Here is a 25629-nt window from a genome sequence, read left to right as displayed (position 1 = left end):
CAACGTAACAAGTGGTTTCTGGTACTGAACATTGTACGGTGTCACCGTCCGGAAGACTTACGTGACTCAGGGAAGTGTTATTTTCACGTGATACTACAGAACCCAGCCTGGGGAACAGACCCATTTGGGAAGCAGTACAGAGCGGTGAAGCCTAATCAGGCAGCACACCGAGTGCACTGACACGGTTTCAGATTCCACGTTGCAACTCATCTTTTCCTTTTTAAAATAACTTTTATTTTCAAATAGTTTATATCTAACAAGTTGCAAAAATCATACAGAAAGATCCACGTACAGTGCACCCAGCTCCCCCCAGCGACATCTTACACAGACAGGGAACTTGTCAACCAGGTGATCCTGTCACCCTCAGGTACAGACAGGGCTTCACCTACTTTGCACACACTTGTTTTTTCTCCAATTAACCATTAAGGAAACATCGTTTGTCCTGCTTTAGTGTCGTCTCAAAAAGAACACCCATGGTGATTAGAAGAAGGATTTTAAAATACTCTTCCCTTTCATCAGAGACGGAGACAAACATAAGAGACTCCTAACCATAGGAAACAAACGGAGGGCTGCTGGAGGGGAGGGGGGGATGGGTAACTGGGTGGTGGGCATGAAGGAGGGCACGTGATGTAATGAGCTCTGGGTGTTATGTGAGACTGATTAATCACTCACCTCTGAAACTAATAACACACTGCTAATTAATTGAATTTAAATAAAAAAATATCCTTCCCTTTCCCAACTATGTATCTGTGTGACTACTTCAAACACACATGACAGCAGACGGAACGCAGAATCTAACCCAGCCAAAGAGACGTGCAAAACGTGAAACAATGCAACTCTCCTCAGCACGTACTCTTGTTTTGGAAAGTTATGTTTCTTAAAAATATTCTGTGTTAAGATGGAATGAGTTTCTATCTTTACTTTCAATGAATAGTTTTTGAAACATCTTAACGTTGAAGACGTAACACACGCTAACTTTCGTTGGGACCTCCAGTGGTTTCTAGGGTCATTAAGGGGTCTGGACTCTGCAAGGTAAACCCCGGTAGCAGGTAACTCTTCTCCCAGAGTTCCCGGGCTCTCTGAAGTCCACAAACACCACGATAAACCCGAGACCTTTTTGTTCATCAGTTTGAACACACATACTTGACTGAACTCTTATCCAGAGGAAATTAAAAGTTCAGAACTTTACGGAGTGATTGTCAACAGGGGAGTATGATTCATATTCAAACTAAATATTTTAAAGTGACTTTTAAACAACTATTTAATCTACATTCAAGTACAGCAGTGAGAGACACTGAAGCTATTCATCAACTTGGTAGCATTCACAATTTTCTCTAGAATGTTCTTGCATTTAGACAGATTTTTTTCATTACCCAAATGCATGAAGTGAATAGTGGACTTTACAAATACATGGTCTTCCCCGTGTCTACGACTGCGTGTTGGTTTGATCCATGGCTGTGAAGAACACACAGATGGCGGCCGTGATGAGGATGTGCATTCCCTCATAAAGCAGTTTCGGAGAAAACACACTCCATATAAATAAATGGTAGCGCAGCGATGTCACCAAAACGATATATGCAGAGACGGGGAAAGAACATATCAGTGCGTAGCAGAAGCAAGCATGACTCAGCGCAGAGCCGCTGTTAACAAAGAGGGACGTGTATCAGTATACACCACTTTTGCATCGTACAAGGCATGAACATACATGTAATCAATATTTTCATTTTGAAAATGACCATGGTAGCTCTTGTTCCTGGGACACCCCCACCCGATCTGGTCAGTCTGGTGGGCAGGAGCCCACCGGAGGGACAACACCTGCAGGTGGCTGCCTTGTCACTCTCCAGTGCCTCAACCTGCAAAATATTTGTGAAAAGTGCATCCCCCAATTTTCCACAGTTATGTTTAAAAATCATGTGCACGTACTACCATGTAATACAGCACACGTGTTATGAAATAGAGTGAAAAGGAAATCACACAGCAGGAGATGCACGTTTTGACCTCTGCTTCGTGCTGCCCTGCGGAGCATCTGGTGGGTCTGGTCTGGGGACACTGGCTGAGAGTGCTGAGCAAAGTACCAGCAATGAAGAGCGTTCTCAAACACACGCAAGCCCTCAATGCACGCGCGTGTCCTCCCCTTCTTTTCAAACCATCAACACGATCGTCACCTAAATCTAACCTATTCTTGAAGACAACTTCCGGAGACTGTGCTTATTCCAAAATGACAAGTTCCATCATTCACTCACCTCACCTCACCAATCCTCAGAGGCCAGGCTTTCCAGGCTCTGGTTAAAGCCAAGCTCCAGTTCTGATGCCTCCAGTCAGACACGGAGAGGAGTGTGGGTGGCCTTTCCGGGGCTGGCACACGCCACACGTCACTGCTGCCCACCTCTCCTGAAGCACGACCCCATTACACACGCAGCCATCCTTACCGTGCAGGACTCACATCAGCACACCTGCCTATGGGCACGTGGACCTGGAGTTACTGGAGTCCCAGCTGGGGAGCGAGCACACCCACCAGAGTAGATGGTCTGTGTGCTCAGGGGGGCCTAGGGCACCATGCTCACACCGGGAAGGGTCTGGACATGAAGGGTGAGCAATGAGGACTTCTGTGTAGGGGGAGCAAAGACCCTGAGGCGAAGGAGTGTGTGTGCATGGGTGTGTGCACACGTGTGCTCCAAAAAGGGGCTCCTTAGGCCTAGTGACTCAGCGCCACTACCTGGTTCCACTCAGATCCCCTCGGTGTGCTCAATGTCAAGGAAAAGGTGCCAAGAGCCACTTGGGCCAAAGGATGCCTGGCCCCTCATGCTCACAGCTCTTGCTCCCCACTGTGCCCTCACCTTGCCCTAACTGGCTCCCCATCTTGGGCTTTGGTGCCCATCCTTTCTTCCTGTGGGTTCTTTGGCTGTTGCATCGCCCCCCGGCAGGGTACATACTCCGCTTGCTTCCACTTGCACACCATCCTGTGGCCTCGTCCCTGTGCATGTGCTCCTCTCCTGCTCCCTTGACAGGTTGTGATTACTTCTACCCACATGCTCTTCTCTAGGAGGCCATCCTGACCAACACCAGCAGACTCAGGGGCTTAGCATTCTGACCTCATCTCTGTGACATGCTCAGCATGGAACTCACCTCTCTTCTACCGCCACCAGACCATGAGCTCCTCTGGGAGACCCTTGCACCTGTACCTTGGATCCCACTCAAGATCCAGTCCATCAGGCAGAGGACCTCAAGGGAGCTGGGCTGGGACATTACTTCATTAACTCCCTCAAGGGCCACTGCACCAATACCTGGTGAGGGAAACTCTTGGGAAAAGCTTCATGGCTCTGCTACCCTTCTCCTGAGGGTTGTCATGGAGTCTGTGCTCAGCCAAGAGCCTGCTAACCAGACAGTGAGGGAGATGGAGCTCCCAGGACCCTGCCCCTCCTGGCATTTCAATTTCACACAAAGTAAACATTACCTATTTAGAAGACTCTGGTTTCTTCCTTCCATAGCAACACCCAGTAGGGTCACCATTCCCACAGCCTCAGCACAGAACAAGGTGCACTGTAGGGGAATGGATGAAGGCCTTGCAGCCTGGCTCACCATGGCTGTCCATGCCACCAGGCTCCAGACCCGAAGCCAGGTCCTGAAGCCAAGGGACATGGACCACCCAGGGCCCAATTTTTGAGCCATTAGAAATATTTTCTTTTTCTACCATTTTTATCTGGCTGTAGCTGTCCTGACTTTGAAACCCCCCGCCCAAAACCAACGAGTAAAACTTGATGTTTTAAGCTTTTGAAAAAGAAAACCCTTTTCTAAAATAAAAGAGAAACATTCCTTAATTAGGGAAAACATCATATAATACTTCCCAGCCAGTTAAAATGCTTTTAGCTTATTAAAAAATGCTTTGTCTTTTTTCCCCTCCCCAATAGACACAGATGAAAAGTGCCAGGAAAATCAAATTGTGATTTCAGCACCAAGGACGCTGTTCTTCGTAGAAGCCCAGGCTCTCACCGTCTGGCCTCAGCCTCCCCGGCTCTAACCCATTCAGCTGATCTGTAGGCTGCAGATACGGCGCGCTTAGCAGAGCCAGATACGGTGCGCTTAGCAGAGCCACAAGCGCTGCGGCAGATAAGCTCTCCAAGGCCAACCCAGCACATCATGGCACGGATGAGGACTGAGGCCTCCCAACCCGACCTAACCCCAGTCACAGAGACATCAAGGAGCCTACTGGAGAGAGGACCAAGAGCTCAGTGGTGGTCTTGTAGCCCACGTGGGTTCACAGACAGAATGAGAGCCTGAACATCCCTCTGCTCCAGCCAGCAGCACCTTGGCTTGCAAGTGCTGACCACCAGACCAGCAGTGACTCTAAGAGGAGTCTATCCTAGACGGTCCCAAAGTGTGTGCCTGAGGAAGACACGGTGACTTGTAGGCATCTCCCTTGTCCTCAGGAATACCAGCTGGAGAAGAGAGACGCCCACGTTTCAGAAGCCGAGTGTCAGCCATGGCAGTTCAGAGGGAAGGCCAGAAGACTAAAGCAGGAAGCCTGTGCTCTACAGCTGAAGCCTTTACTAGCTTTCTTGCTCCAAACTTTGACTTGAGAGTGTCACCCCACTCACACCTACACTCCCCTTCACCCCTTATGTAACTGTGGAATGGCAGAAGATGGTGGCTTGTGGACAGGAACTTGGGGGCACAAGTCAAGGGTCACTGAGGCTTGGGTCCCAGGAGCTGGTCTGGGGCGAGGATGAGAGGAATCCCATGAACTATGTGGGGCCCCCCAAGTGCTATCCTGAGAGGTGGGGCCTGAACATGTCCAGGGAGGTTCAAACATGGGGTCAACAGTCACCACAACAAGGGCTGCATTTTTAATAGGGGGCAGAGAAGTGGGGGCCAGAGGAGTGACAGGGACAGGAAGCCTTGACCTCCCCTAGATGACACCCCCCTGGAAGACTGGAGACACAGTGGGACATCTGGCAGGAACAGTGTCCTTCTGGGGTCTCCCTAACTGGCTGTGCCCTGCATGTGCCATGGCCCACTCAGCATGTGGAGGCTGGTCCAGCACCCGAGCAAGATGCTGGCATCTGGCGGGGGGGGGGCATGCCTGTGGATTATGTCAACTGAGTAGCTTAAGAAATGCAAAGGTGCTTCTGGGAGCGGGGCACTGGGGGAGCCCTGACAGACACTGCATGGCTGCTCACACGACCTGCAGCCCCTGTGGGACTCCTCATGCAGGCCCCACAACCCAGGAGGCAACAGCATCGCCCCATTTTACAGAAGGAAAGTGACCACATACCACTCAAGCCACACTCTGCCAGGCTGGACCCAGGCACTGGGGTTACTGTGGTGCACAGAGACCATGAGTCCCCGCATTAGGAAGCCCCCTTTCTGGGAGGACCAATGCATAAACAAATAAGAAAGCACCAAGGAGCACGATGGGCAGGGGGGTGGGGTGGGCTGCCCCATTGGTCTGGGGGACCATGTGCAGCCTGAGGGGGCCTCTCAGCGGCAGAGGAGGGCACGGCCACCGAGTGTGAAGCCCTTCAGGCCTGCGCAGGCTCCTCTCTGCAGCAGGGACCCTGGAGGTGAGAGCCAGCATGTCTTGTCTTCATGCCCCAAAAGGAGGGCCCCTCCCTGCCCGCCCCACCAGCAAGCAGAAAAACCAAGAAGGGATTTTCCTTCCTGTGCCCCTGGACACCACATCCTGGTATGAGCTGGAAGATAGCAGCTGCAGCTGGATAACCCCCAGCCCCCCCAGCCATCCTGACACAGGGTGGCCACAGACCTGCAGTTGCATCGGCCTCTGGCCCACATGCTGTGGACTCTCCACTCTTATTTAGGGAACAGAAAACTGAGGAAGACCTTTAGTCCTTGGGGTCTGGAACCCTGCATCTGGAGCAAGGCGCTCTCTTCAAACTGTCACCCTGCCATCAGAGTTTGTGCTGAAAGACAAAAAAGGGGCTTCACCTGCTGGTTTCTGAGCTCAGGAAGCTCACTAAGTGGCTGGCCCACAGCACAGGCCCCGCGAACGTGGCGAACGCTGTCAGGAACACAGCTGGGACCTCCATGTAGGTGTCCAGGCCCACGAAGCCCGCTGAGATGTCCACTGTGGCTATGTTGTTGGAGTTTCCCTGGAACACAGGGAGAAGCAGCGCTGACACGGCCACCAGCAACCGCAAAAAGCCGCGTGCGGTCACGGCGACATGGACACACGGGAGCCCCAGATGTCTGCCCACTCCTTTCCCACCTCGCTTCCAGATGGAGAGGAGCAAGTGAACCACCTTCTACCTTTGAGAAACTCAACAAATATCTGATCAACTATGCAAATTCCAAACTCTTCTCAGCTCTCTCTACCTGAGACGAACACACCGACCTCCCTGTGCAGGGACCTGACTGAGGGCTGCACCTGGCCTTGGGAGGCAAAGTGGCCCAGGGGAGGCTGGGGGTGGTGTTGCCACATGGCTCCTTCAATGCGCGGACACTGCTGTTAGGCAGAACAGGGCACGCTGGTCACTGGGAGGGCTTGGCTGCTAGGTGTCTGGCTGACGCGTCCGACCCGAGACCTAGTGGGTCACCGCCCAGCCCTGAGGGTAATGCATGGACCATCCTGCACAGGAGGGTGGGGTTTGCATCCAAGGGAAACAACGCCTAAGATTCAGCTCCTCTCTCCACTTTCAGTCTTTATCACTGCTGGTGTCCTTTCCTCAGCCACTTGAGGACATTTGTAAGTTTGACATTGGTCTGTCCCAGTCCAGCTAAGGCCCCTCCTAGAACCACTTATCAATGGCCCAGGACACAACTCCAGCTGGGTGTTTATGGCTTCAGGACTCTAACGGTGGATCCCCACCGCCTCCTCCTTTGCTGCGTCATTCCAGGTGGCCGCCGGGTCACGCTGGCAGACCTCCCATAGATCTCAACATGCATTTACTCCTGTCCTCACCACGCTCTTACAGCGGGCCCCTCCCCTGACAGCAACCTCCAGTGTGCAGCTTCCCCTTCACCCACTCTGCCCGTGGCGGCCTCTCTCCCGATGACGTAATTCCTACCTAGAAGCCCCTCGCTACAGACTGAGGAGACCCCGGAGCTGCTGAGAGGAGGAAGAACAAGGGTCCCAAGTGCCGCAGCAAGGGGAGGCATGACGATGACAGACACACGGTTCGGACACTGAGAAGTCACTGGAGATCCCACTGAAGCTGCCTCAGTCGTGTACAGAGAGGGTCAGGTGCGATGCTGTTAGGGCAGCCGAGGCACAGACTGCCTGCTCTGGGGCTTTACCTGCACTAACTCATTTAACCCTCAAGGGTCCCGAGGAAGTGCCACTGTGACTCTCAGGGAACTGGTGGGAAACTGAGGCAGAGACCCCCAGAGGAGGCCAGCTGGGCACCACACTCCCGACCCCTGTGCTATCAGAAGTCCCTGAGCTGAGGGCAGGAAGGAGGGGCAGCAAGCCCGCAGGGCTTTTCCCAGGACACCTGACCAGGAGGGAAGGGCTATGTGGAGGGTTGAGACGAGGGAGGCCAGCACTGCTGTTGGTGACTGCCTGATGCACCAGGGTCTGTGCTGATTTTGCATGCCGACGGACCCCCAGCACAGACCACAGTGCTGCAGGGGCACCAGTGCTACTGGACCTGTGCATCCCACAGCCAAGTACCAGCACCGTGCGCCATCGCGGATGCCTTGTCACCTCCCCGTGGAATGTGGCTATGCGCACAGAGGAGCAGACGGAACGTGAGGCGGTCTCCTCACTCACGGCATGACCGTGGCTCCATCAGTCTTCCTGACACCAAGACCTCAGTGCAGGCCAGGGTGCCTAACCAGCAGCCACCTTCTCCTTCTGGGCTAAGAGGGAGCCCGCCAGACTCTTGCCACCTGTGCCATCCGACCAGTCCACAAGCACCAGGCCATATCTGCAGATATGCCAGGATCACTCCCACACACAGCCCTGGCTATCCATGTACCCCTGTGGCAGGAGCGTTCTGTGCTCATTGGACATGCTTGCTGTCCGGCACGGTGCACGGGAGCCTGGACAAGGGAGAGGGGTGTGGCGATTTTCCATGGTGATGGTGTTCCATTCCCCACCAAGGCACTCGTGGTCAGAGACATAGAACTCCTGGACAGAGGCCACCACCAGGAAGAGGCCTGTGCATGACTTTCAAAGAGAGGACTGTGAGACAGGCAGGCCGTCAAGAAATTTCTGGAATGCTCAGCAAAGCTTAAAGTCCTTCTACAGCAATACATCAGTTACATTGAATGGCCAAGCGTGAAAGAACCCTAACACAGATGTGTCCTACCAACAAGGCAGAGCAAATCTCACGCAGAGGCCAACTCCAGGCCCACACCTCTCTCTTCTGCGGCTCACGGTGCAGTGTTTACAACTGCCCCCTTCGTCCTCTATTCCTTCCAGCTGGCATTCTGGAATTCCTGGGCAAACTGCTTTCCCTCACGTCCACAAGGTTGGCGACCTTTTATATTTCTTCTGATAGGTGAGAAAAGCTGTGGCCTTTGAAATGGGGCTGCTGGACACCATGGAGACACACACAGCTGAAAGACCGTGAGGCTCAGCAGAGGCCAGCCTGCATGGGGCATAGCTGACCGGCACTTCTCCAGGTGCTGCGTGCTGGTCGTCATCAGTGTGGTCCTTAGTCACCTACACCTCCTGGAATGGGCAGCGACTCCAGGGAGGAGCGTCACTCTCCAGGTCCTACAGACCCCAGTCATGCCTTCCCGCCAGGTCCTGAGCACGCACAGAGAGCTACTACACAGGGTACCTACCTCCTGTTCGTCACGACTTGACCCTCACAGCAGCCGAGGAGGAGATCAGCTGTTGAGTAACCCATTTCATAGATGAGACTAGGGCACAGCGGGTGCCTGCAAGAGGCCATCTGGCTTAGAGATGCTGGACACCGGTGTCGGGGCTACAGCCACCCACATGCAGGGCTGGACAGAGAAGTACGGGGGACCTCCAAGGGAGATGGACGGTAAGGAGGGTCTGAGGGTCAGGTCACATCCTCCAGGACTTTGGATTTCTAGAACTTTCCTCCCTACCCCTCTCTGGGCTTCCGGGAACAGACAGAGAGTGATGAGGGGGGCTGCTCTTGGGTGAGGCCAGGAGTGCCAGCAAAGCAGGGGAGAAGTAGGAAGGGCAGGGAAGAAGCCCCAGGCCCACCTGCTGGGACACACAGAGTCCCCAGGGACTGAATGAGGAGGGGGGACCCGGTGCACAGAGACAGTAGAGATCCTCACTGCAAAGATGGGAAAACACGACAGAGATGCTCAGGGGCTTGTGGACAGATCCTCCGCCAGAGGGTATGGAGCCGGCAGCGGAGTGTGGGGAGCTGTGCCCACCCTCGAGGGTACTAGAGGCAGCCACTAGATTGAGGGTGGGGCTCCTTGAACCAGGGCAGAGATGCGGGAAGGCTGGGATGGAACTGAGTCCCTCCGAGACCAGGGGCTGGTCCCTCTGTCCACCTGTCCAGGTGCCGCTCCAAGCGTGTAGGCAAATACTGAGATCCATCCTGGAGGCGGCTTAGACTTGCCTCTGGTGGGCCCTTTAACACTGGAGAGAAGACATGATGACCACGGGGCCCCAGGGGACTGAGGACCAAGTGAGGACACCCAACAGCACCTGGCACTGATGGCCAGGGGAACGGGCAGAGAGAGTTCAGTCATCACCTCGTCAGGTAAAGCAACGGAACTGTGATGTGCGTCCCTAACGGGTCATGGTGAACAGATCTGGTACGCAACCATACGCGGGCTTTAAGCACTCCTGGATCCATACCGAGGGTGTCAGTCTTCAATAACTAAGTGTATTTTATCCTGTCAAATATGCACAGGATTTAAGCATCATTCCCCACACCACAGCGAAGGTTCCTTTACTGAATAACCTTTTTAACTTCCCAACTTATGGTAAACTTTTCTCAAAGAAAAAAGATAAATGACATATAAAAAGTTAATAGACTTCTACCCACGATAACGATGAAAACCTACCTGGAAATAGAAGAATGCTTGACCGAACCAGTAATGCATTATAGTGATCTCAGCTGCATCATGCCTCAGAGGCTTCCAGATGAATTTAGTCATTATAGTCTGAATCAGGAGGCTGAACACCAAGACTGGCAGATTATGTGGTCTAAAAAGCAAAGCAGCCAGAAGAACTAATCCACTATATATCTCCCATAAACCCACAGTCTTGATTGTGAAGTCTGCAGCAATGACTTGAGATTTAAGCAAGTCTTTGGTGCCCGTGAACAGAATGCCAAGGACAAAGACATGAACAAAACGAGCTTCAATAACACCCCTAAAAAAAAGCAAAACAAGTTTCATTGGTTAGCACCAGCTCAAAAAACTCATACATATTCTTCCCATGAAAACCACGTGTCTCCTTAGCGGACTAAACCAGCCACAGCGTCCGCCTACCTGGGTAACTCTGTGGAAGTGGGGGTGTCTGCTTCTGCATATCAGCCTCCCCAGAACCCCCCTTGCACAGAGGCTGGCAGGCCTGTCCTCCCCCTGTGCACTTCTCTGATGGAACTGGCTTCTGGGAGATCTCGCTCATTTGGCCCAAGGATGGCCTGGTACAAGACCAGAGCCATCACCTGCAGGATGCCAGAAAACCTGTCCACCTGTGTCACGGGGAATCTAAAAGACCGCTGCAATGAGAGAAGGTCCAGCTCTGTCAGAAATGTCCCTAAGTTCATAATGTTAAGATACATTTGGACATGTTTGCAACCAAGCACTCACACAGACACAACAGTGCAGTGCACACTGTGGGGCCTGGTGAAGGGCGGGCCACAGGTTAGTCTGGGCTCTTCCGCTTACTAGCTCTGCTGTTGGGGGAAGTTAGTTAAGGATTCTGACACTCACTTTGTCATTCCGAGAATGAAGAGAAATGGTACCTACACTTCATAAAGTGCCCTGGGAGTTAAACAAGAGAACACAGGTGAGGTGTGTGGCACACAACAAGTATTAAGGATTATTAAGAAATATTTTAGGGGCGGCTGGGGGGCTCAGTCAGTGAAGCGTCTGCCTTTAGCTCAGGTCATGATCTCAGGGTCCTGGGATCAAGTCCTGCATCGTCGGGCTTCCTGCTTCTCCCTCTCCCTCTCCCTCTGCCCCTACCCCTGCCTTTGCTCTCTCCCCCTAACTCTCTCAAATAAATAAAATCTTAAAAAAAAGAGAGAATTATTTTAGCACTTCGTTTCCAATTATTTGTAAAGGGTATAATTTATGACGCTCTACCAAAAAATTTGATCTTATGAAACACACGTATCCCTAAAACATATTTTAAATAAATTTCATAAATCAAACATTTTATATATACAAGAAAAGCTGATCATTTAAAGTAATGCTAAGTAGATAAAATTTTTAAGTGAAATCATTACCATAATAATGTATCTGTTCTGAAAAACTGAATTTTCCTATCTCAGATTTTCTTAGGAACGTTAATGCAGTTAAAAAAAATTCCTTTTTTTAAAGCATAGTTTAATTCAAACAGACCACTGTCTGCTGTGTGCCTCCATCTTGTGTAGACACTTGCCACAGGGTCATGCACTGGTCAAGGAGCTGGGGTCAGGTGCAACCCCGTTGCCAAGGCATGTGTTAAACGGAGAGCTGATGACTGACCCACAAGGGTTAAAGAAGAAGTCAGCCAAGGCCCCGAGTCATCAGAGTGGGAGAATGCTGGGGTAGTCTGGGTGGTGAACAGGAAAGAGAGCACCAGTGGATGCCTTCAAGGGGTCCACCTCCTTGCTCTAAACCATTCAGTGCCATTCCCACACATCTAGGACCATGGCAATCTGGGCTTCTACTCCAGCCAAGCCTGGGCATCAGAGTGGCGAAGAAAGTCGGAAGTTAAAGGAAGATTTCAGAATATTGCTGGAGAGCTACAGACGGAACAGGGAGAAGCAGTTGTTAGGGCCATCTAGAACCTGGATGGCTCTATTGCAGCAAATGTTGAGAAATCGTTCTTTTTGATAGCTGAGTAATATTCCATTGTATATATGGACGCATCATGGAACTCTACATCAAAAACTAGGGATGTACTCTATGGTGACTAACATAATATAATAAAAATATTATTATAAAAAAAAAGAGCAGACCAATAATCCAAGAAAAAAAAAAGAACCTGAATGGCTCTAGAATTGGGGTAGAGCTAGAAGCAGAGGGAGCTAGAACCAAATGGCTCTAGTACTAGTGCAGATGCAGAAGTGAGAGGGGTCTAGAACCAGGACAGATGGGGTGGGGAATGGAAGCCTTTTCCAGGAAGAATGTGAGCCAAGCAGTGCATTGGCCTATGCTCTGGACAACAACAAAGGACACGCTGTGGCATCCCTCAAAGGCAAGTGGCCCAAGTCTGGAGATGAGTGATGATGAAATTAGGTGCACTGATCTGAGAGGAAATGAGGACTTTATTCATGTTTCACACTTGAACACCCTCCAACATGACGCCCAGCCTTGATATCTGCCCAGGGTCTCAGACTCCAAAGTGGACAGCCTTTGAGATGGGTCTCCTCACCATCTTCCCCCTACCTGACCTTGCTGCCTCAGGAGAAGCCCTGCCACCCTGCTGTCACCTCAGCCAGGCTCTTGGCATCACCTCAACTGCCCCTACCGTTGGCAGGTCCTGCTTCCAGTGTGCCCCATGGCTCCTAGGCACCCACACAGCCTGGCCACAGCCCTCAGCTTACACCTTGACCTTTTCAGAGAAGATGACATTTACTTTTCTTTCTCTGATTAGAAAAGCAATAAAAAAATGCATGAAAAGATCACAAGCCACCTGTGATTTCATGTCCTAAATATAATCGCAACCAATTACCTATTTTAGTCTTTCATACAAACATAAAAATACGTACATACTTCATACGCTGGGATCACATAACAGTTTTACAGCCTGCTGGTCCCCATCTTCGTATCTTGCATGCAAACACACTAGTTCAGCACAGAGCTTTCACATCACTCAGAGGCTCGTCCCACTGTTGCTGGCCAGTTACCTTCCTCTGTACTACGTGCGCCTATAAATCAGTAGTCAGAGAGCCTGCCTGTGTCCTGCCTTCAGGCCTCGTCTCTGGCTTGGATTCCCGAGGTACATTCTGTAAGAGGGCGCCCGGCTCAGAGGGCTGGACACACTCAAGGTTCTCACCCCACCCCACATCACCATTAAAAAAAGACAACCTGCCAGTTTGTGACAAAAAGTGGCCTTCATGACTCAGTCAGCACCAGGGGCCCCTCCCCACCCCCGGAGTTCGCCGTAAATTATGGGAAAGCTGATTTTTCTGGTGTGCTTTGTTTCCCAACTGCTAGGAAGCATCCACTCTTTGTGATTCCTGTTACTGTTTCCTGACTGAACAAAAGTGAATCCTTTAAATTTCTTATTTTTCGAGAATCCCTTGTTTTAAAAAAGAAAGCTCAGTGACCTTACTGCATTATCTATCTCTCTCCTACCAAAGCAAAGAGGCTAAGAGAATCAGTTCGCTGAGGCATTCCTTGTCAGGCTCTAAGAACTGCTGAGATCACAATTTGCAGGAGCCAACTCCAACTTTCTCAAGACTGCATGGCCTGCTTTAGTACATAAAACATGAAATCGATTTGCCAGTGCACTTACTTTGAAATGTCTTTGCTGTCTCGCTGCCATGGGAACAGGACATTTCCAATGGCCGCCCGGTAGCAATAGACGCCCAGCAAGCCAAGTGCCATGGCTACTTTGGATGTCAGGGAGCACCTCCTCTGAACCAGGGCGAAAATCACGATAAGCGAAAGGGCAGCCAGAACAGAGAGTTCAGCTTTGTGATCAGAGCTGCAATGAAATGGAAAAGCCCCCAAATTACTAACAAGTTAACTGCTGATGTCACGCAGCTGCATCAAGTGGCCTTCTAAGAACTGTATTAAAAATAGCTGATTTTTCTGAAAAGCAAAAAGAAGAAAATCATTGGTGATTTAAATTCAAAGGTTCTTAAAATGTAACAGATGAAGGACGGCTACCCCAAACTCTGGTTTCCATTCACAGACGGCCCCCACCGCCAGGCCTGCACTGACCAGCACAGCGATCTGCAGAAAACACTATCCACTGTATCCACTGGCTCCCATGGCAGCTCCACTGTCCCCCCCAGAGGTGAAGAGACTCTGGGCACACCGGATTTAGCAGGGTACACCCGCTCAGGGAGACAAAGCACGTTGTGGCGTGAACCCCTCTCATTCACTCATTGGCACAGACTGACTCACTTGAGAGTGTCTGCCCGTTCCCGGGGGGGGGGGGGGAGACTTCACGGAGGGGCTGAGCATCTCCGCTTGGAGCACGAAGCTGTCGCGGCAGAGCGGCCCCCCCTGGCCCTGGCCCCCCACCCTGCTGTATCGGGGAGTGCTGCGCTGGAAGGCAGGGTGCTCTTCTGTGCTCGTGCTCACAAAGCCCAGACACTTGGAACTGTTAAGTGGGTGACTGACTACCTTGCTAAGGCGAGCACACATCAGTGGAAAAACTACTTGGAAAAGACTCAGAGGAAACATGTGGCCGGTGTCAAGACGTGGGCCCAGGGACGGCAGGTGGTGACAGGGGTCATGCTGGGACCTGGCCCTGCCCTTGTCCTTGCTCTGGGAGGCAGTCACCTGGGTGTGCATTCACCGTTGCCCTTTAAACTGTGTTCTGTGCACTCTCCTGGATTGTTAATTGTAACAACTGAAAAACAGCAATAAGAAAGGTGAGTTTACATGGCTCCCCAGAAGCTCTGCTATGAAGGAGAAATGGGGCCGTACTGTTGCCTCCTCACCAACTGACAGGACTAACTCAGCAGCACAGGGAAGACTCGTGATGCAGGGGGGCATCCTGCAGGGAAGAGTCCCATCCCCCCAGTGTGCTGGAGGAGGGTCCGGACTGAGGAGCAGGGGGCGAGGCATCCAGGGTGGGAATTAGCACTTTCTCCTGCACTGCTTCAACTCCCCAGAAAAATAAGAAGTGAGGCCACTGGGCTGTCCCAGGGCTCCCCCAATCTCACATGCTTGGACAGGTGCCTCAGCTCCCTTCTGCTTCCTCTCCTGAGTAGGACAGGCCAGCAAGCTCTCTGCAGGCTTGCTGTGAAAATGAAACGAGCAGGCACACAGCAGGGATGTGAAAAAAGCTGCCTGTGGTCCCTGTGGCTGGCAGGCATTTGCTAACAGAGTTAACACCTGGGAGAAGTTTCCCACCAGAATTATCTGACCAGAGGAATGATTTTTATAGCTTTTGATGGATAGTTCCAGGTATCTTCCCAAAGGACCATGGCAGCATGTGGTCAGGGGTCCTCTGCTGCTTACCAGGACTAGGTTCTATCAATTCCTCCTGTGTGTCTACCTGACTATGAGTAAAACCACACCTTGTTGTTTGACCCGAAGCTCCCTGATCCCCAGGAGGGCAATCATGTCCCTTCTCTTTCTGTTGACATTCCCTCCTTTAGGAGCATGTCCAGTACTGTCCTGAGCCCCCCTCCTGGTAATTTTCATGCAAGTCCTTCACAGCAACAGGAAACAAATGTGCATTCTGTTCCTTCCTTCTACTTTAGTTTTCTAAGTCTTCATTGACAGACAATTAAAATGTATAACATAGGGGCACGTGGGTGGCTCAGTCGCTTAAGCGTCTGTCTTTGGCTCAGGTCATGATCCTGGGGTCCTGGGATGGTGCCCCATGTCGGGCTCTCTGCTCAGCGGGGAGCCTGCTTCTCCCTCTGCCACTCCCCTGCTTGTGTGCACACGCTCTCTCTTTCAAATAAATAAATAATCTTAAAAAAAAAAAATATATATATATAATATAGCCACATTTTTTGAGAGAGACAGAGAGAGAGAGAGAGACTGCATGGGGTTGGAGCAGGTAGAGGCAGAGGGAGAGAAAGAATCTCAAGCAGACTCCATGCTAGGTATGGAGCTAGACATGAGGCTCAATCTCCCGACCCTGAGACCATGACCTGAGCCGATCAAGAGTCAGACACTTACTTGACTGCACCACCCAGGTGCCCTGATACAGCCAAATCTTGACCTCTTCTGTCCCAGTTCCCTCTCTTTACTTTGATCCTCCCCATCTGCTATACTTTTGGCTTCAGGTGGGGAGAGAGGAGTGGGTGGCCAGAGGGAGTGTGGCCCTGCCCCAGCCCACATTGTCAGGGAGGAGGCAGCAAGTGACAAAACTACATCCTTGCTGCAGTTGGCATTTTATCTACTTATTTATTTTTAAAGATTTTATTTATTTATTTGACAGAAAGAGGCAGCGAGAGAGGGAACACAAACAGGGGGAGTGGGAGACGGAGAAGCAGGCTTCCCACTGAGCAGGGAGCCCGATGCGGGGCTTGATCCCAGGACCCTGGGATCATGACCTGAGCCGAAAGCAGATGCTTAACGACTGAGCCACCCAGGCACCTCTGCACCCAAATACCCCTGCAGTTGGCATTTTAAAACTCAAAGGTTTTCATAAACATAAACAATTACAGTGATTCAGCAATTAAAAAAACAAAACCCAAATAAATCCATCTTTCAAAACTAATTCATGGCTTACGGTCTATTTTTCCATATTTCTATATTTCCAAATATCATTTCTATTCTGAATATGAAAAATAGGCCTACATTTTGAAAAAGAAGACTCTGTGTGTGGCCAGTCAACCACGCAAGGTCTGGCCTAAGGCCACAGCTCATGCTCTTACCTGGCGAGCCAATGCCCCAAGTCAGGCCGGTGGGCCCACTGCACACCCGTCTGGTTTAGGGACCGCAGCAGCCGACAGCAGGTAAGTATCACCCATGGGCTTGCTAACACCATCCACTTCTCATAGCCTCTGAGCGTGTCAAGGGCAGTGGGGTTCTTAGACACTCTGTGGGGCTCTAACACGTTACAACACGTGCTCCTGTCCCGTAATGCTGCTGCAGTGCTGACGAATCCCTCCTCCACGTGTGAGCACGGCTGGGGCTCACAGTCATCCCTTAGAAAGCAGTTTCTGTAGATTTCGTGACACAGAGCCAGACACAGGGTGTTAACGAGGAAATACCAGGTCTGGTGCTCCTCCTCGATGAAGCTGCTTGCACCCAGACTCAGCATGTGGCCCATGGTCCCCAATAAGATAAGAACATCTAACTCCGACCATTGTGCCTTTGGATGAGCTGGATTCTGGAAAAGGAAAGTGCATTTTGTGAGGGGAAAAGTATAAAAATTACACAAATCCCACCACATGCACTTAACCTACTGTGACAGGTACTTGCTAGCCCCTCACGCCCCACACCCATTTCCTGCTCTGATGGGACTGCCTATTCTCCTGGGGCACGGCCAGGGGCACAGAAACAGCACTGGCAGTTGTCACCCTGGACTGCAAGTCCTAAGCTGAGTGACCCACACCATCCGGGCAGGGCTGCAGCTCAGAGAGCTCACCTACCAGCTCCTGAACCCAGTCCTCCTTGAATCCTCACCCCTTCCCTGGGAGCCTGAGGTCTGCAGGGGTGGTCCACAGTCAGTTCCTGCTATTTGAAACCAAAGAACCCCAGGATATATTCCACCAAAGCAGACATCTAATTTCATCATGAATTTTCCAGAAATCCAGACGGTTTTCCTTGAAATGATCAATTGTATTGAAACAACAAAGTTGGCATCACAGTCCTATCCTGTAAATATACTAACTGAAAGCATTTAAAATTAAAGATGAGAATTTAATGACTGTCATTTGATAATTATTTAATAATATTTACTCTATTTATCGTGTGCAGCTTATATAAGAAAGAAAGATACCATGAATCTGTTTAGGCCCTGGGGAATCAAATGGCTCTAGGGAAACCTATACTCTCATGGGGAACAGAAACGAGCCATAAACAACAACCCGTAAGTTCCTCACACACACACACGCAGGGAAGGGCATCAGATGGCCCTGAGGTGCGGCAGCTGCACTGGGGGGTGGGGGAGCTGGAGTTACTTCCCTGAGTCCCTTGGGCTCCAGGCACCATGGACCAATTGTGACTGTCCATCTCTGCTTCACTGGCCTACCTATGAATAAAGGAGTCAGAGGCCCAAGATTCTAAGCAATCTAAAGGAAAACATCAGTCTTGAAAAGAAAAGGCAGGATGGACTCTCAAAGAAGGCCGCGTGAGGACAAGGTCCCGGGCTCCTGCTGCCGTCCCAGAAGGTCCAACGAGTAGACTCTTCTCTCTGAAACGTTCTTCCCTTGGCTGCAGCTCAAACACTTTGGGAGAGATGTCTATTCACACACTGCCCCATCAGCCAACTGCCTATTCATCTGTGACCAACAGCTCTGTACAGTCCCGTGATTACAGTCACAGGGACCCTGTCTTTCCCATAAAGAAACAAGGCACATGACCTGACAACACAGGTCTGAGTGTCTGAAGTCAGGATGCTCAGACGTCAGCCCCTCTGAAGTGTGGGCTCCTCTCCTTGGCTCCTTGACTCCGCCTGATACACACCTGGGGTTTAGCAGCCAGTGTCTGATGAATGAAAGATCAGCTGAAATAAGAGAAAATGGCCTACCCAGAAAGCCAGGGTCGTATGTGTAGGAACGAGCCTTACCTTGCTCAGGAATTTTCCACCGGCAAACATCTCGGCCAGAGCAGACATGACTGCACAGAGCAGTGCAGAGATCAACACCATCACTCCGCCTGCCGTCAGCCACGAGAGGCCACAGAAATAGCAGGAACTCTCGGCCGAGGTGCACACAATGACGTGAAGAGCAGAAAGAACCAGGAACGTCAAATAAAACAGTAGAGAAAACACAGGCGACCACAGAGGAACCTCCAGTTCAGCCTTGTTGTTCAGAGCTTGTGGGATGCTGAGCAGGAGCAGGGCTAGAACCTGGAACAGGAAAAGAGCAGCAGTGTCCACGACTGCTGGGCTCAGAGAGAACTCCTGACCTCGTGCCAGCTGTTCAAATGTTGGAAACAGAAGAGAAACATGATTTCTGATGAGCTGCCAAGAACGTATGCGTGCAGCAGTGTGGAGCACAGAAAGCTGACGCCTGACGGTACTTTGGGCATGAAGACACACGATGAAAGAGTTCAACAAACAAGGAAACTGGTATTTTCCCATTTTTAGAAAAAAACAGTATTTTATATGCTTTAAACTACAATATTCTGGCTGAGTTACCAAATCAGTTTAACAGCTGCGCCATAACTCCACACGAGCACCGTACCTCCAAAACCATGACAGTCCCCACCAGCATCGAGTAGATGTCGTACTGGGCCACTTGTCTGCTCAGGGACAGGCTCAGGGTCCTCAGTGCATCCAAGTACTGCCTGCGAACCTTGGCTCCCAGGTTGAAAAGGACTTCTGAGTTATTTTCCTCCAAGTACAGTCTGATCCAGTTCCCATGCAACCTCTCTGACATTTTAAACTGCTCAAATCCAGGCTCTAACAAGAAGAGGACAAGATCAAGACAGGAGGACAGATCACAGACATTCACGCACATTTATCATTTCAAAGTATTCAGTTATTCACAGCACGTGGTGTGAGCATAAAGCCCGCTACCTAATGAAGATGACCTATCCCTTGGGGGGTGGCCAGCAGCACCCTCAGTAAAACTAACAGCCAATGATGCTCACGAATCCTTGGATAGCCTGCCTGCTGGCCAGCCCACTACACCCCAAAGCACAAAGCAGCACACAACATGGAAGAAGTGTCTGCCCACTGCTCTGCGCCCTTTCTCTCCCTCCCACACCTGGCCTTGCCTCTTCCTCCCCCTTCTCTCTCAGTCTCTCTCCAAGCTTTTCTTCTTCTTTAAAGTGCAATACAGAAACACCCCAGGGATGCCTGGGTGGCTTACTCAGTTAAGTGTCTGCCTCCACTCAGGTCATGATCCCAGGGTCCTGGGATCGAGCCCCACATCGGGCTCCCTGCTCAGCGGGAAGCCTGCTTCTCCCTCTCTCTGCTTGTGCTCTCTCTCTCTCTGACAAATAAATAAAACCTTTAAAAAACAAAACCAAAAACAACCCAGAAAGGCATTACATTAACAGGCCCTTGGTGTTACAAATCTTTCCAATGCTCACACATTGTGAGGACTGGGCAGGCAGTGGCCTGACGCTTCTTCCATCACATCCACTTCCCACTTTTGACTGACAGCACCCATCTTTGACCTACTTCCCTTCTTCACATGTCCTGACCCCTCCTGCCACGATGCCGAGCTAGAAGACCTATCCCGACACACAGCCAGGGCTGGCAGAACAGCTCCTGAACTGAAGCCCAGCCCCAAATGCTGCCGTCCACTCTGGGATGGCAGTGGCAGGCAGCTCAGCATCAGGGAGCTGGAACAGACTTACTGGTCTGGAGAAAGACCAGACTTACTGGTGACTCAACTAGTCTGCAAAGCAAGAACTTCCTTTCCGAGACTCCATGGTATTTCCTGTGCTCTCCTGACCTCCAGCAGAGCTATTCCAGGATTAGGGTTAGGGTTGCTGTATAACCCTGAGCACAGCCCAAATGCCCGAAGCCCTGCCGGTGCTGCAGATAACAGGTGACCAAGTGCTGGTGGCCTGCATGACTCCAAGCCCCTCAACGCCTCTTCTTCCCCCATGACCTGAGATAGGGATGACGACCATGCCCACTCCAGAGCTCATGGGCTGGCAGGTGATAGCTGGGATCTAAACTCAATTAGTCTGGATCTAGGATGGAAAGCTTAATTGTTAGACCCCACCACCCTGCAGTCCTAGAGACATAGGGGCACCCATGTCTATATCCAGAATCACAGAGACATAGGGGCAGCAGGTCTATACCTCACCACATAGAATCATAGGGAAGTGAGCACCTGTGTATGTGTCCAAACAAGTATTTACTGAGCATTGACGACATGCTACATGCAACCAGGTACAGTTCCTGCCTGCTTGGGCCTGTCATCTAGTTGGGGTCACAATTTTTCACAAATGCTATGGAGGAAAGTAGGGGAATATGGGAGACTTTTGGTAACACTGAAGGAACTGACTAAAATCTGGAATTGAGGGTTGGCAACAATAAGGTCTGGCACTGAAGCTGAAGTGGAAGGTGGCCCAGAAATCCACCAGGTGATAACTGGGGAAGAGCATCCAGTCTATGGGAGTAGCACATGCAAAGGTCCCGAGGTGAGAAAGTCTGTCCCACTGGAATGAAAGTCAGGGAGCGATGGGTGAATTGTATCAGATTGGGCTGGATGTCAGGGGAGGCCTTGAAATCGACTTCACTGTCAGACACGTACCGAGTTTTGTCTCGGGAAATAGGATCACTGATGGCATAGACAAAGGGCATTCTAGGAGTATAAGGCCCCATGAATGTTTTCTCATGCCAGGGACTGACCTACGTTCATCTCATGGGCTTCTTTCTGGCCATACCCACTGCAGTGCTTAATTCTCCCCACCTGTTCCTCCTGAAAGAAGTAAACAACCCCCACTCTGGGACACATATTACCAATAATAAATTTGCAAAACCTACCAAACTCACAAGTTACTTTTGAAAACAAGCAAAGTAACTGTTGTCTCTCCTCTGGACTGAAATGTGCACCAGGGCTGGCCTCACTTTTCACACTGTTGCTCACTGGGGCCACCTCACGGACAAGGGGCTGGCCCCCGAAGTTCTCCCACCATTTAGGACACCCGGCCCCCCAGTCCTTGCTGGTTTTCCACAGGCAAGTCAAGGCCAGCCTACATCTCAGTGCAAACTTACGGGCATTCACTCTACTAACTAGTACTCCACTTTCTCAAGTAGGAAAAGTTGCCAACATCACATTAATTGCTGCCTCAAACTAGGCGTTGACCTAGTCAACTCCAAACAACCAAACCAGCCCCAGTCCCAGCCCCAAACATGTTGTCCTTGATGCACCTTGATGGTCAGATAAATTGTTTGAAAAAATAGTCCTGGGGAGATGTGCTCTCTTGTTCTGGATCATTCTTACCAGCATATAAATACCCCTGAGTTTCTCCCAACTTAAAAATATAAACAACATACCCTGTGTTGGCCTCGGTCCACCTCACACAACAGCCATTTCCACGCCCCACTTCCTTCCCTGCCCGACTCCAGCCCGGCCCTCTATGTGCACCACTCCTGACAAAGTCATTGGTAACATCACCTGCCAGATGAATGGTCAAGTCTCAGTTTCTCATTTTATCCTACCTTGAGCAGCATTCGACTTGGCTGCTCACTCCTTACTTCCTAAAATTCTTTCTTTACCTGGCTTCCTCAACACCAACCCCCTCACCCCACAAGCACCCCACTCTCCCACTTCAGTAATGGTCACTACATTCTTCCATTGCTCTGCTGAGCATGTCAAGTTGTTCCTTATGCCTCTGGTTCACCTGCACCTTCTATCCAGTGCATCAGCAAATCCTGCTTGCACTGCCTTCAAAATATATCTGGAACACAGCCGTCTGTCCTGGATATAGCACCGCCACTGCCTGGGCCCTCCCCTCCCCTTACTAGGGCACTGCAGCAGCCTTCAAACTCTCCTACAACACAAGGTAGAACCCTCCACACGGGCACCCGAGAGAGCCTCTGAAAATGTAGCTCAAAGATTTCAGACTGCACGGAAGGCTGCGTGAGCTCCCCACCTAGCTCGTGACAGAAGAGCCCCTCCAAGGCCTAAAAGGCCTCCCGATCCCTCTGACCTCGTCTCCTTCTGCCTTACTCCAGTTCGCCCTGCTCCAGCCACTCTGTCCCCTGGTCATCCTTTGAATGTGCAGACACGTCCCCGCCGTAGGCTCCTGCATCTGCCAAACGCTCCCTCTGAGTCTCAGAGGCCAGGCCTCTGCCCTGACAGCCCTCCCCCCACCGCGTTCCCCGTCCCTTCCCCAGTACACCCTCCTTCTGAGGCATTCGTCGCCATCTTACAGCTGCTGCTACTTCTCTACCTCTGGAAGCCAAGCTCCATGAGGGCAGAGCCCTTGCATCTCCTCAGCCAAACAGAAACTTAGTGAAAAAATTCCATATTTGTTGAACGAATACATTTATTTATGAAAGAGCTTGATGTAGGTAATTGTATCTGTGGGTGTCGCTAACGGTGACCATCAGGGTTCTAAGAAAACAGAAGTACAGTCAAAGACTGAGACCTGCACACCATGAACACAGGAAAACACCAGGTGCAGTGGAAACATAGTCTCTTAACTGAGTTACCTTTTTTGTATGATGGCGCATTCTCCTGCAACAATTTGCTGAGCTGCACTGCATTTAAATGTAAAAACCTCAGTTGTTCTCTCACCGGTCTCCCTTCCACGGTGGGGAACAGGAGGCTGCCGACACTGTTCGCTGGGATTGGCAAACCAAGCCCTATTGCTAGGGTTGCAGCCAAGTCAGTCTGTTGAACATGCTTTGGACGTCTGATATCACCTAGAGAAAAGAAAATGGTTTAAGTGACAGGCTCTCAAACATGTACGGTGGCAGTCATTCCCTCGACCTGCTATGACAAATTACCCGTATCTTCAAAGCATTCCATGTACATTCATAGGGAAATCACCTCACTGGTGTTTGTGTCGACAAATTTACTAAACGCGCATTCTGTGTGGGCACGGGGACTTCCCCGAAGTAGCATACAATCTGTGGGAGAGATACCGGCACGAGAACCTCAATACTGCCCGAGGTTCCGAGCTGGGGGTGGGCACGGAGGAAGCAGGTAGCTCTGCAGATGCTGAGGGTTGGTCACTTTGGTGAGGTCAACAGTCAAGCTCCTGAACCAGGGTGACGGTGGGATCTCTGGCGGTCCTACCGCCGTGGGTTCTGACAGGTCTACACAGCGCTGAGAAATGGACACAGACATCTCCGCGGCTCCTGAGTAGAAGGCACCTCTAACTGGGAAGAGTAGAATGAGGCTGGATTCAGCTGGGCCGAGTCCTATAACCAGCTCTAACAAACAAGACATCTGCCTACCGATGGCCTGAGCAATTGAAGGGCTTTAAGTCCAAGCAACGGCTAGCCTTCCTACTAACCCTTGCAAGGAGAATGGGTACCACAGCAGGACACTGGGCTCACACTCCTGCTTTGCCACTATCCAGCTGATGCCTTGGACAAGAACTTGACTTTGTCAGACTTTTCTCATCTGTAAAGACAATACCCAGCCACACCCCGGCACCCCGCCCCCCCTGCACTACTACAATACAGGTCTGAGGGGAACTGAGGGGGCCACCAGGGAAGTCTACCCAGGAGAGCTGGTGCTTGCTGGGAGTAACTTAGACACTCTACTGTGGGTTTGTAGAGGTTTTACTTTGACTATGGTACTTTCTGGTTGTATAGAATTTTTCTTTTTAATTTGGTCAAATATATTAATCTTTTCTTGACTAACCCTCCACTGATGGCTCTGGGTTATACTTAGAAAGAAACTTCTACTCCGGTATTATCATGTGTTTTCTTCTAGTATTTTCCTATATGAAGTGCTTTGATCTGAAACCAAACCCAAAACAAAAAGCCCCCTTAAACTGCTTTTTGGCACTGATAAAGGTGGTGGTGCTGGTGTTACTCTGAGACTACTGTAGACCATTATGTGATACTCATATCCGGGGCTGCTGACAACCAGGATTCTAAGCTTGGGAGGAAGAGAGAAGAGATGTAAGATCTAAGAATTTCATTTCACAGCAGAGAATGTGGATTGCAAGTATCAATACAAACTCAAGACAATTTTATCTTAAAAAGACTTCCTTGCTTTGTCCAGAAATGGTAACTACACAAGTATCCATGAGTACCGCTCGCTCTGAGATGGTGGTCCTCAAAGATCCCTTTCCACTGAAAGGAACGAGGGAATCCTGGAAAAGCAGCTGATTCCAGGTCTAGGCGAGGAACTGTGCACGAGAGGCTGGAACAACTTTTCAGAGCAGGCAGCAACAGAGTCCTCAGAGATACTAAAGGCTCTGTTGCTGCCTGAGACCTTAAGGCTGGAAGGACTCAGAAGCTAATCTGAATCAGAGGCTCCTACTAGTTAAAGATGGGACAATCTGAACATTGAAAAGAAAAATATTTATACTGAATTGAAACAAACTATGCTTAAACCCATGAGTTCACAACGCTACTGAACACCAACAACACAACCCCTAATTGGTCACAGTTGAAGCACGCTAGTGAACTCACAGTGAACTAATTCATTGATTTGAAACTGGAAATCAAGTGGGAAGAATAACCCATCTTCACTCCTATCTCTGTTACAAAAATGGTACTGCTAGGTAACAAAAAGTAGATTGGGGAAGATTCTCCTTATAGAATTATTCTGGCTAGTTAATGAAAAAAAGAATTAGACAATTGAATATCACTGTCTCCAACCTCCGGTGAGTTACTGGCCCTAGCTGGTCATCAATGGCTACCAGCTTCACTACGCAGCAAAGAGTCAGATGCTGCTGGAGACAGCCTTACGAAAACCAACTAAATCAATGGGATCTGAATGTGTCTCCTGGTCAGAGAGGATTCACAGAGGAACAGAGGACATGTCAACAGACAGTGCAGAGGAAGACTCCCCAGGACAAATAACCAGGTTTTCCCAACAAACAAATTGTTGTAAAATAGAATAGGATGGAGTGGGGACCCACAGACAGAAGAGACGTAAAGAGACACACCAACCTCAGTGCGTGGATCTTACTGGTATCTTAACTCAAACAACTAAAGAGGGAGACAGACATTGGAAATTTGAACACTGACCATTTGATGAATAAAGGAAGGAATACCATATTTTAAATGTGCTAACAGTATCGAGACTATGGTAAGAAAGTAAGAAAAGC

At 50.4% G+C, this 25629-nt stretch overlaps 1 protein-coding gene across 3 annotated transcripts in view; it reads right to left on the bottom strand.

Moving 5' to 3' along the window:
- Nucleotides 1-211: 211 nt before the first annotated feature.
- Nucleotides 212-25629, bottom strand: part of PIGG (phosphatidylinositol glycan anchor biosynthesis class G) — a 41990-nt gene continuing 16572 nt past the window's right edge. The window contains exons 6-13 of one of the 3 annotated variants that reach the window (XM_026485963.4): nt 23048-23260; nt 19110-19327; nt 18491-18772; nt 16632-17089; nt 13577-13768; nt 9964-10105; nt 5944-6107; nt 212-1640 (exon numbers count right to left, since the gene is read on the bottom strand). In XM_026485963.4, the coding sequence (XP_026341748.2) occupies nt 1427-1640; nt 5944-6107; nt 9964-10105; nt 13577-13768; nt 16632-17089; nt 18491-18772; nt 19110-19327; nt 23048-23260 (1883 nt within the window). In that variant the 3' untranslated portion in view covers nt 212-1426. Of the gene's footprint in view, nt 1641-5943; nt 6108-9963; nt 10274-13576; nt 13769-16631; nt 17090-17116; nt 18409-18490; nt 18773-19109; nt 19328-23047; nt 23261-25629 lie in introns of those variants that run through there. The other 2 variants (XM_026485962.4, XM_026485964.4) reach the window with 2 other exon arrangements.

This window comes from Ursus arctos, unplaced genomic scaffold (assembly GCF_023065955.2).
Source record: "Ursus arctos isolate Adak ecotype North America unplaced genomic scaffold, UrsArc2.0 scaffold_9, whole genome shotgun sequence".
NCBI classification, from domain to species: Eukaryota; Metazoa; Chordata; class Mammalia; order Carnivora; family Ursidae; genus Ursus; species Ursus arctos.
The sequence above is the reverse complement of the archived record's forward strand: the minus strand, read 5'-3'. Positions and strand labels throughout refer to the sequence as shown.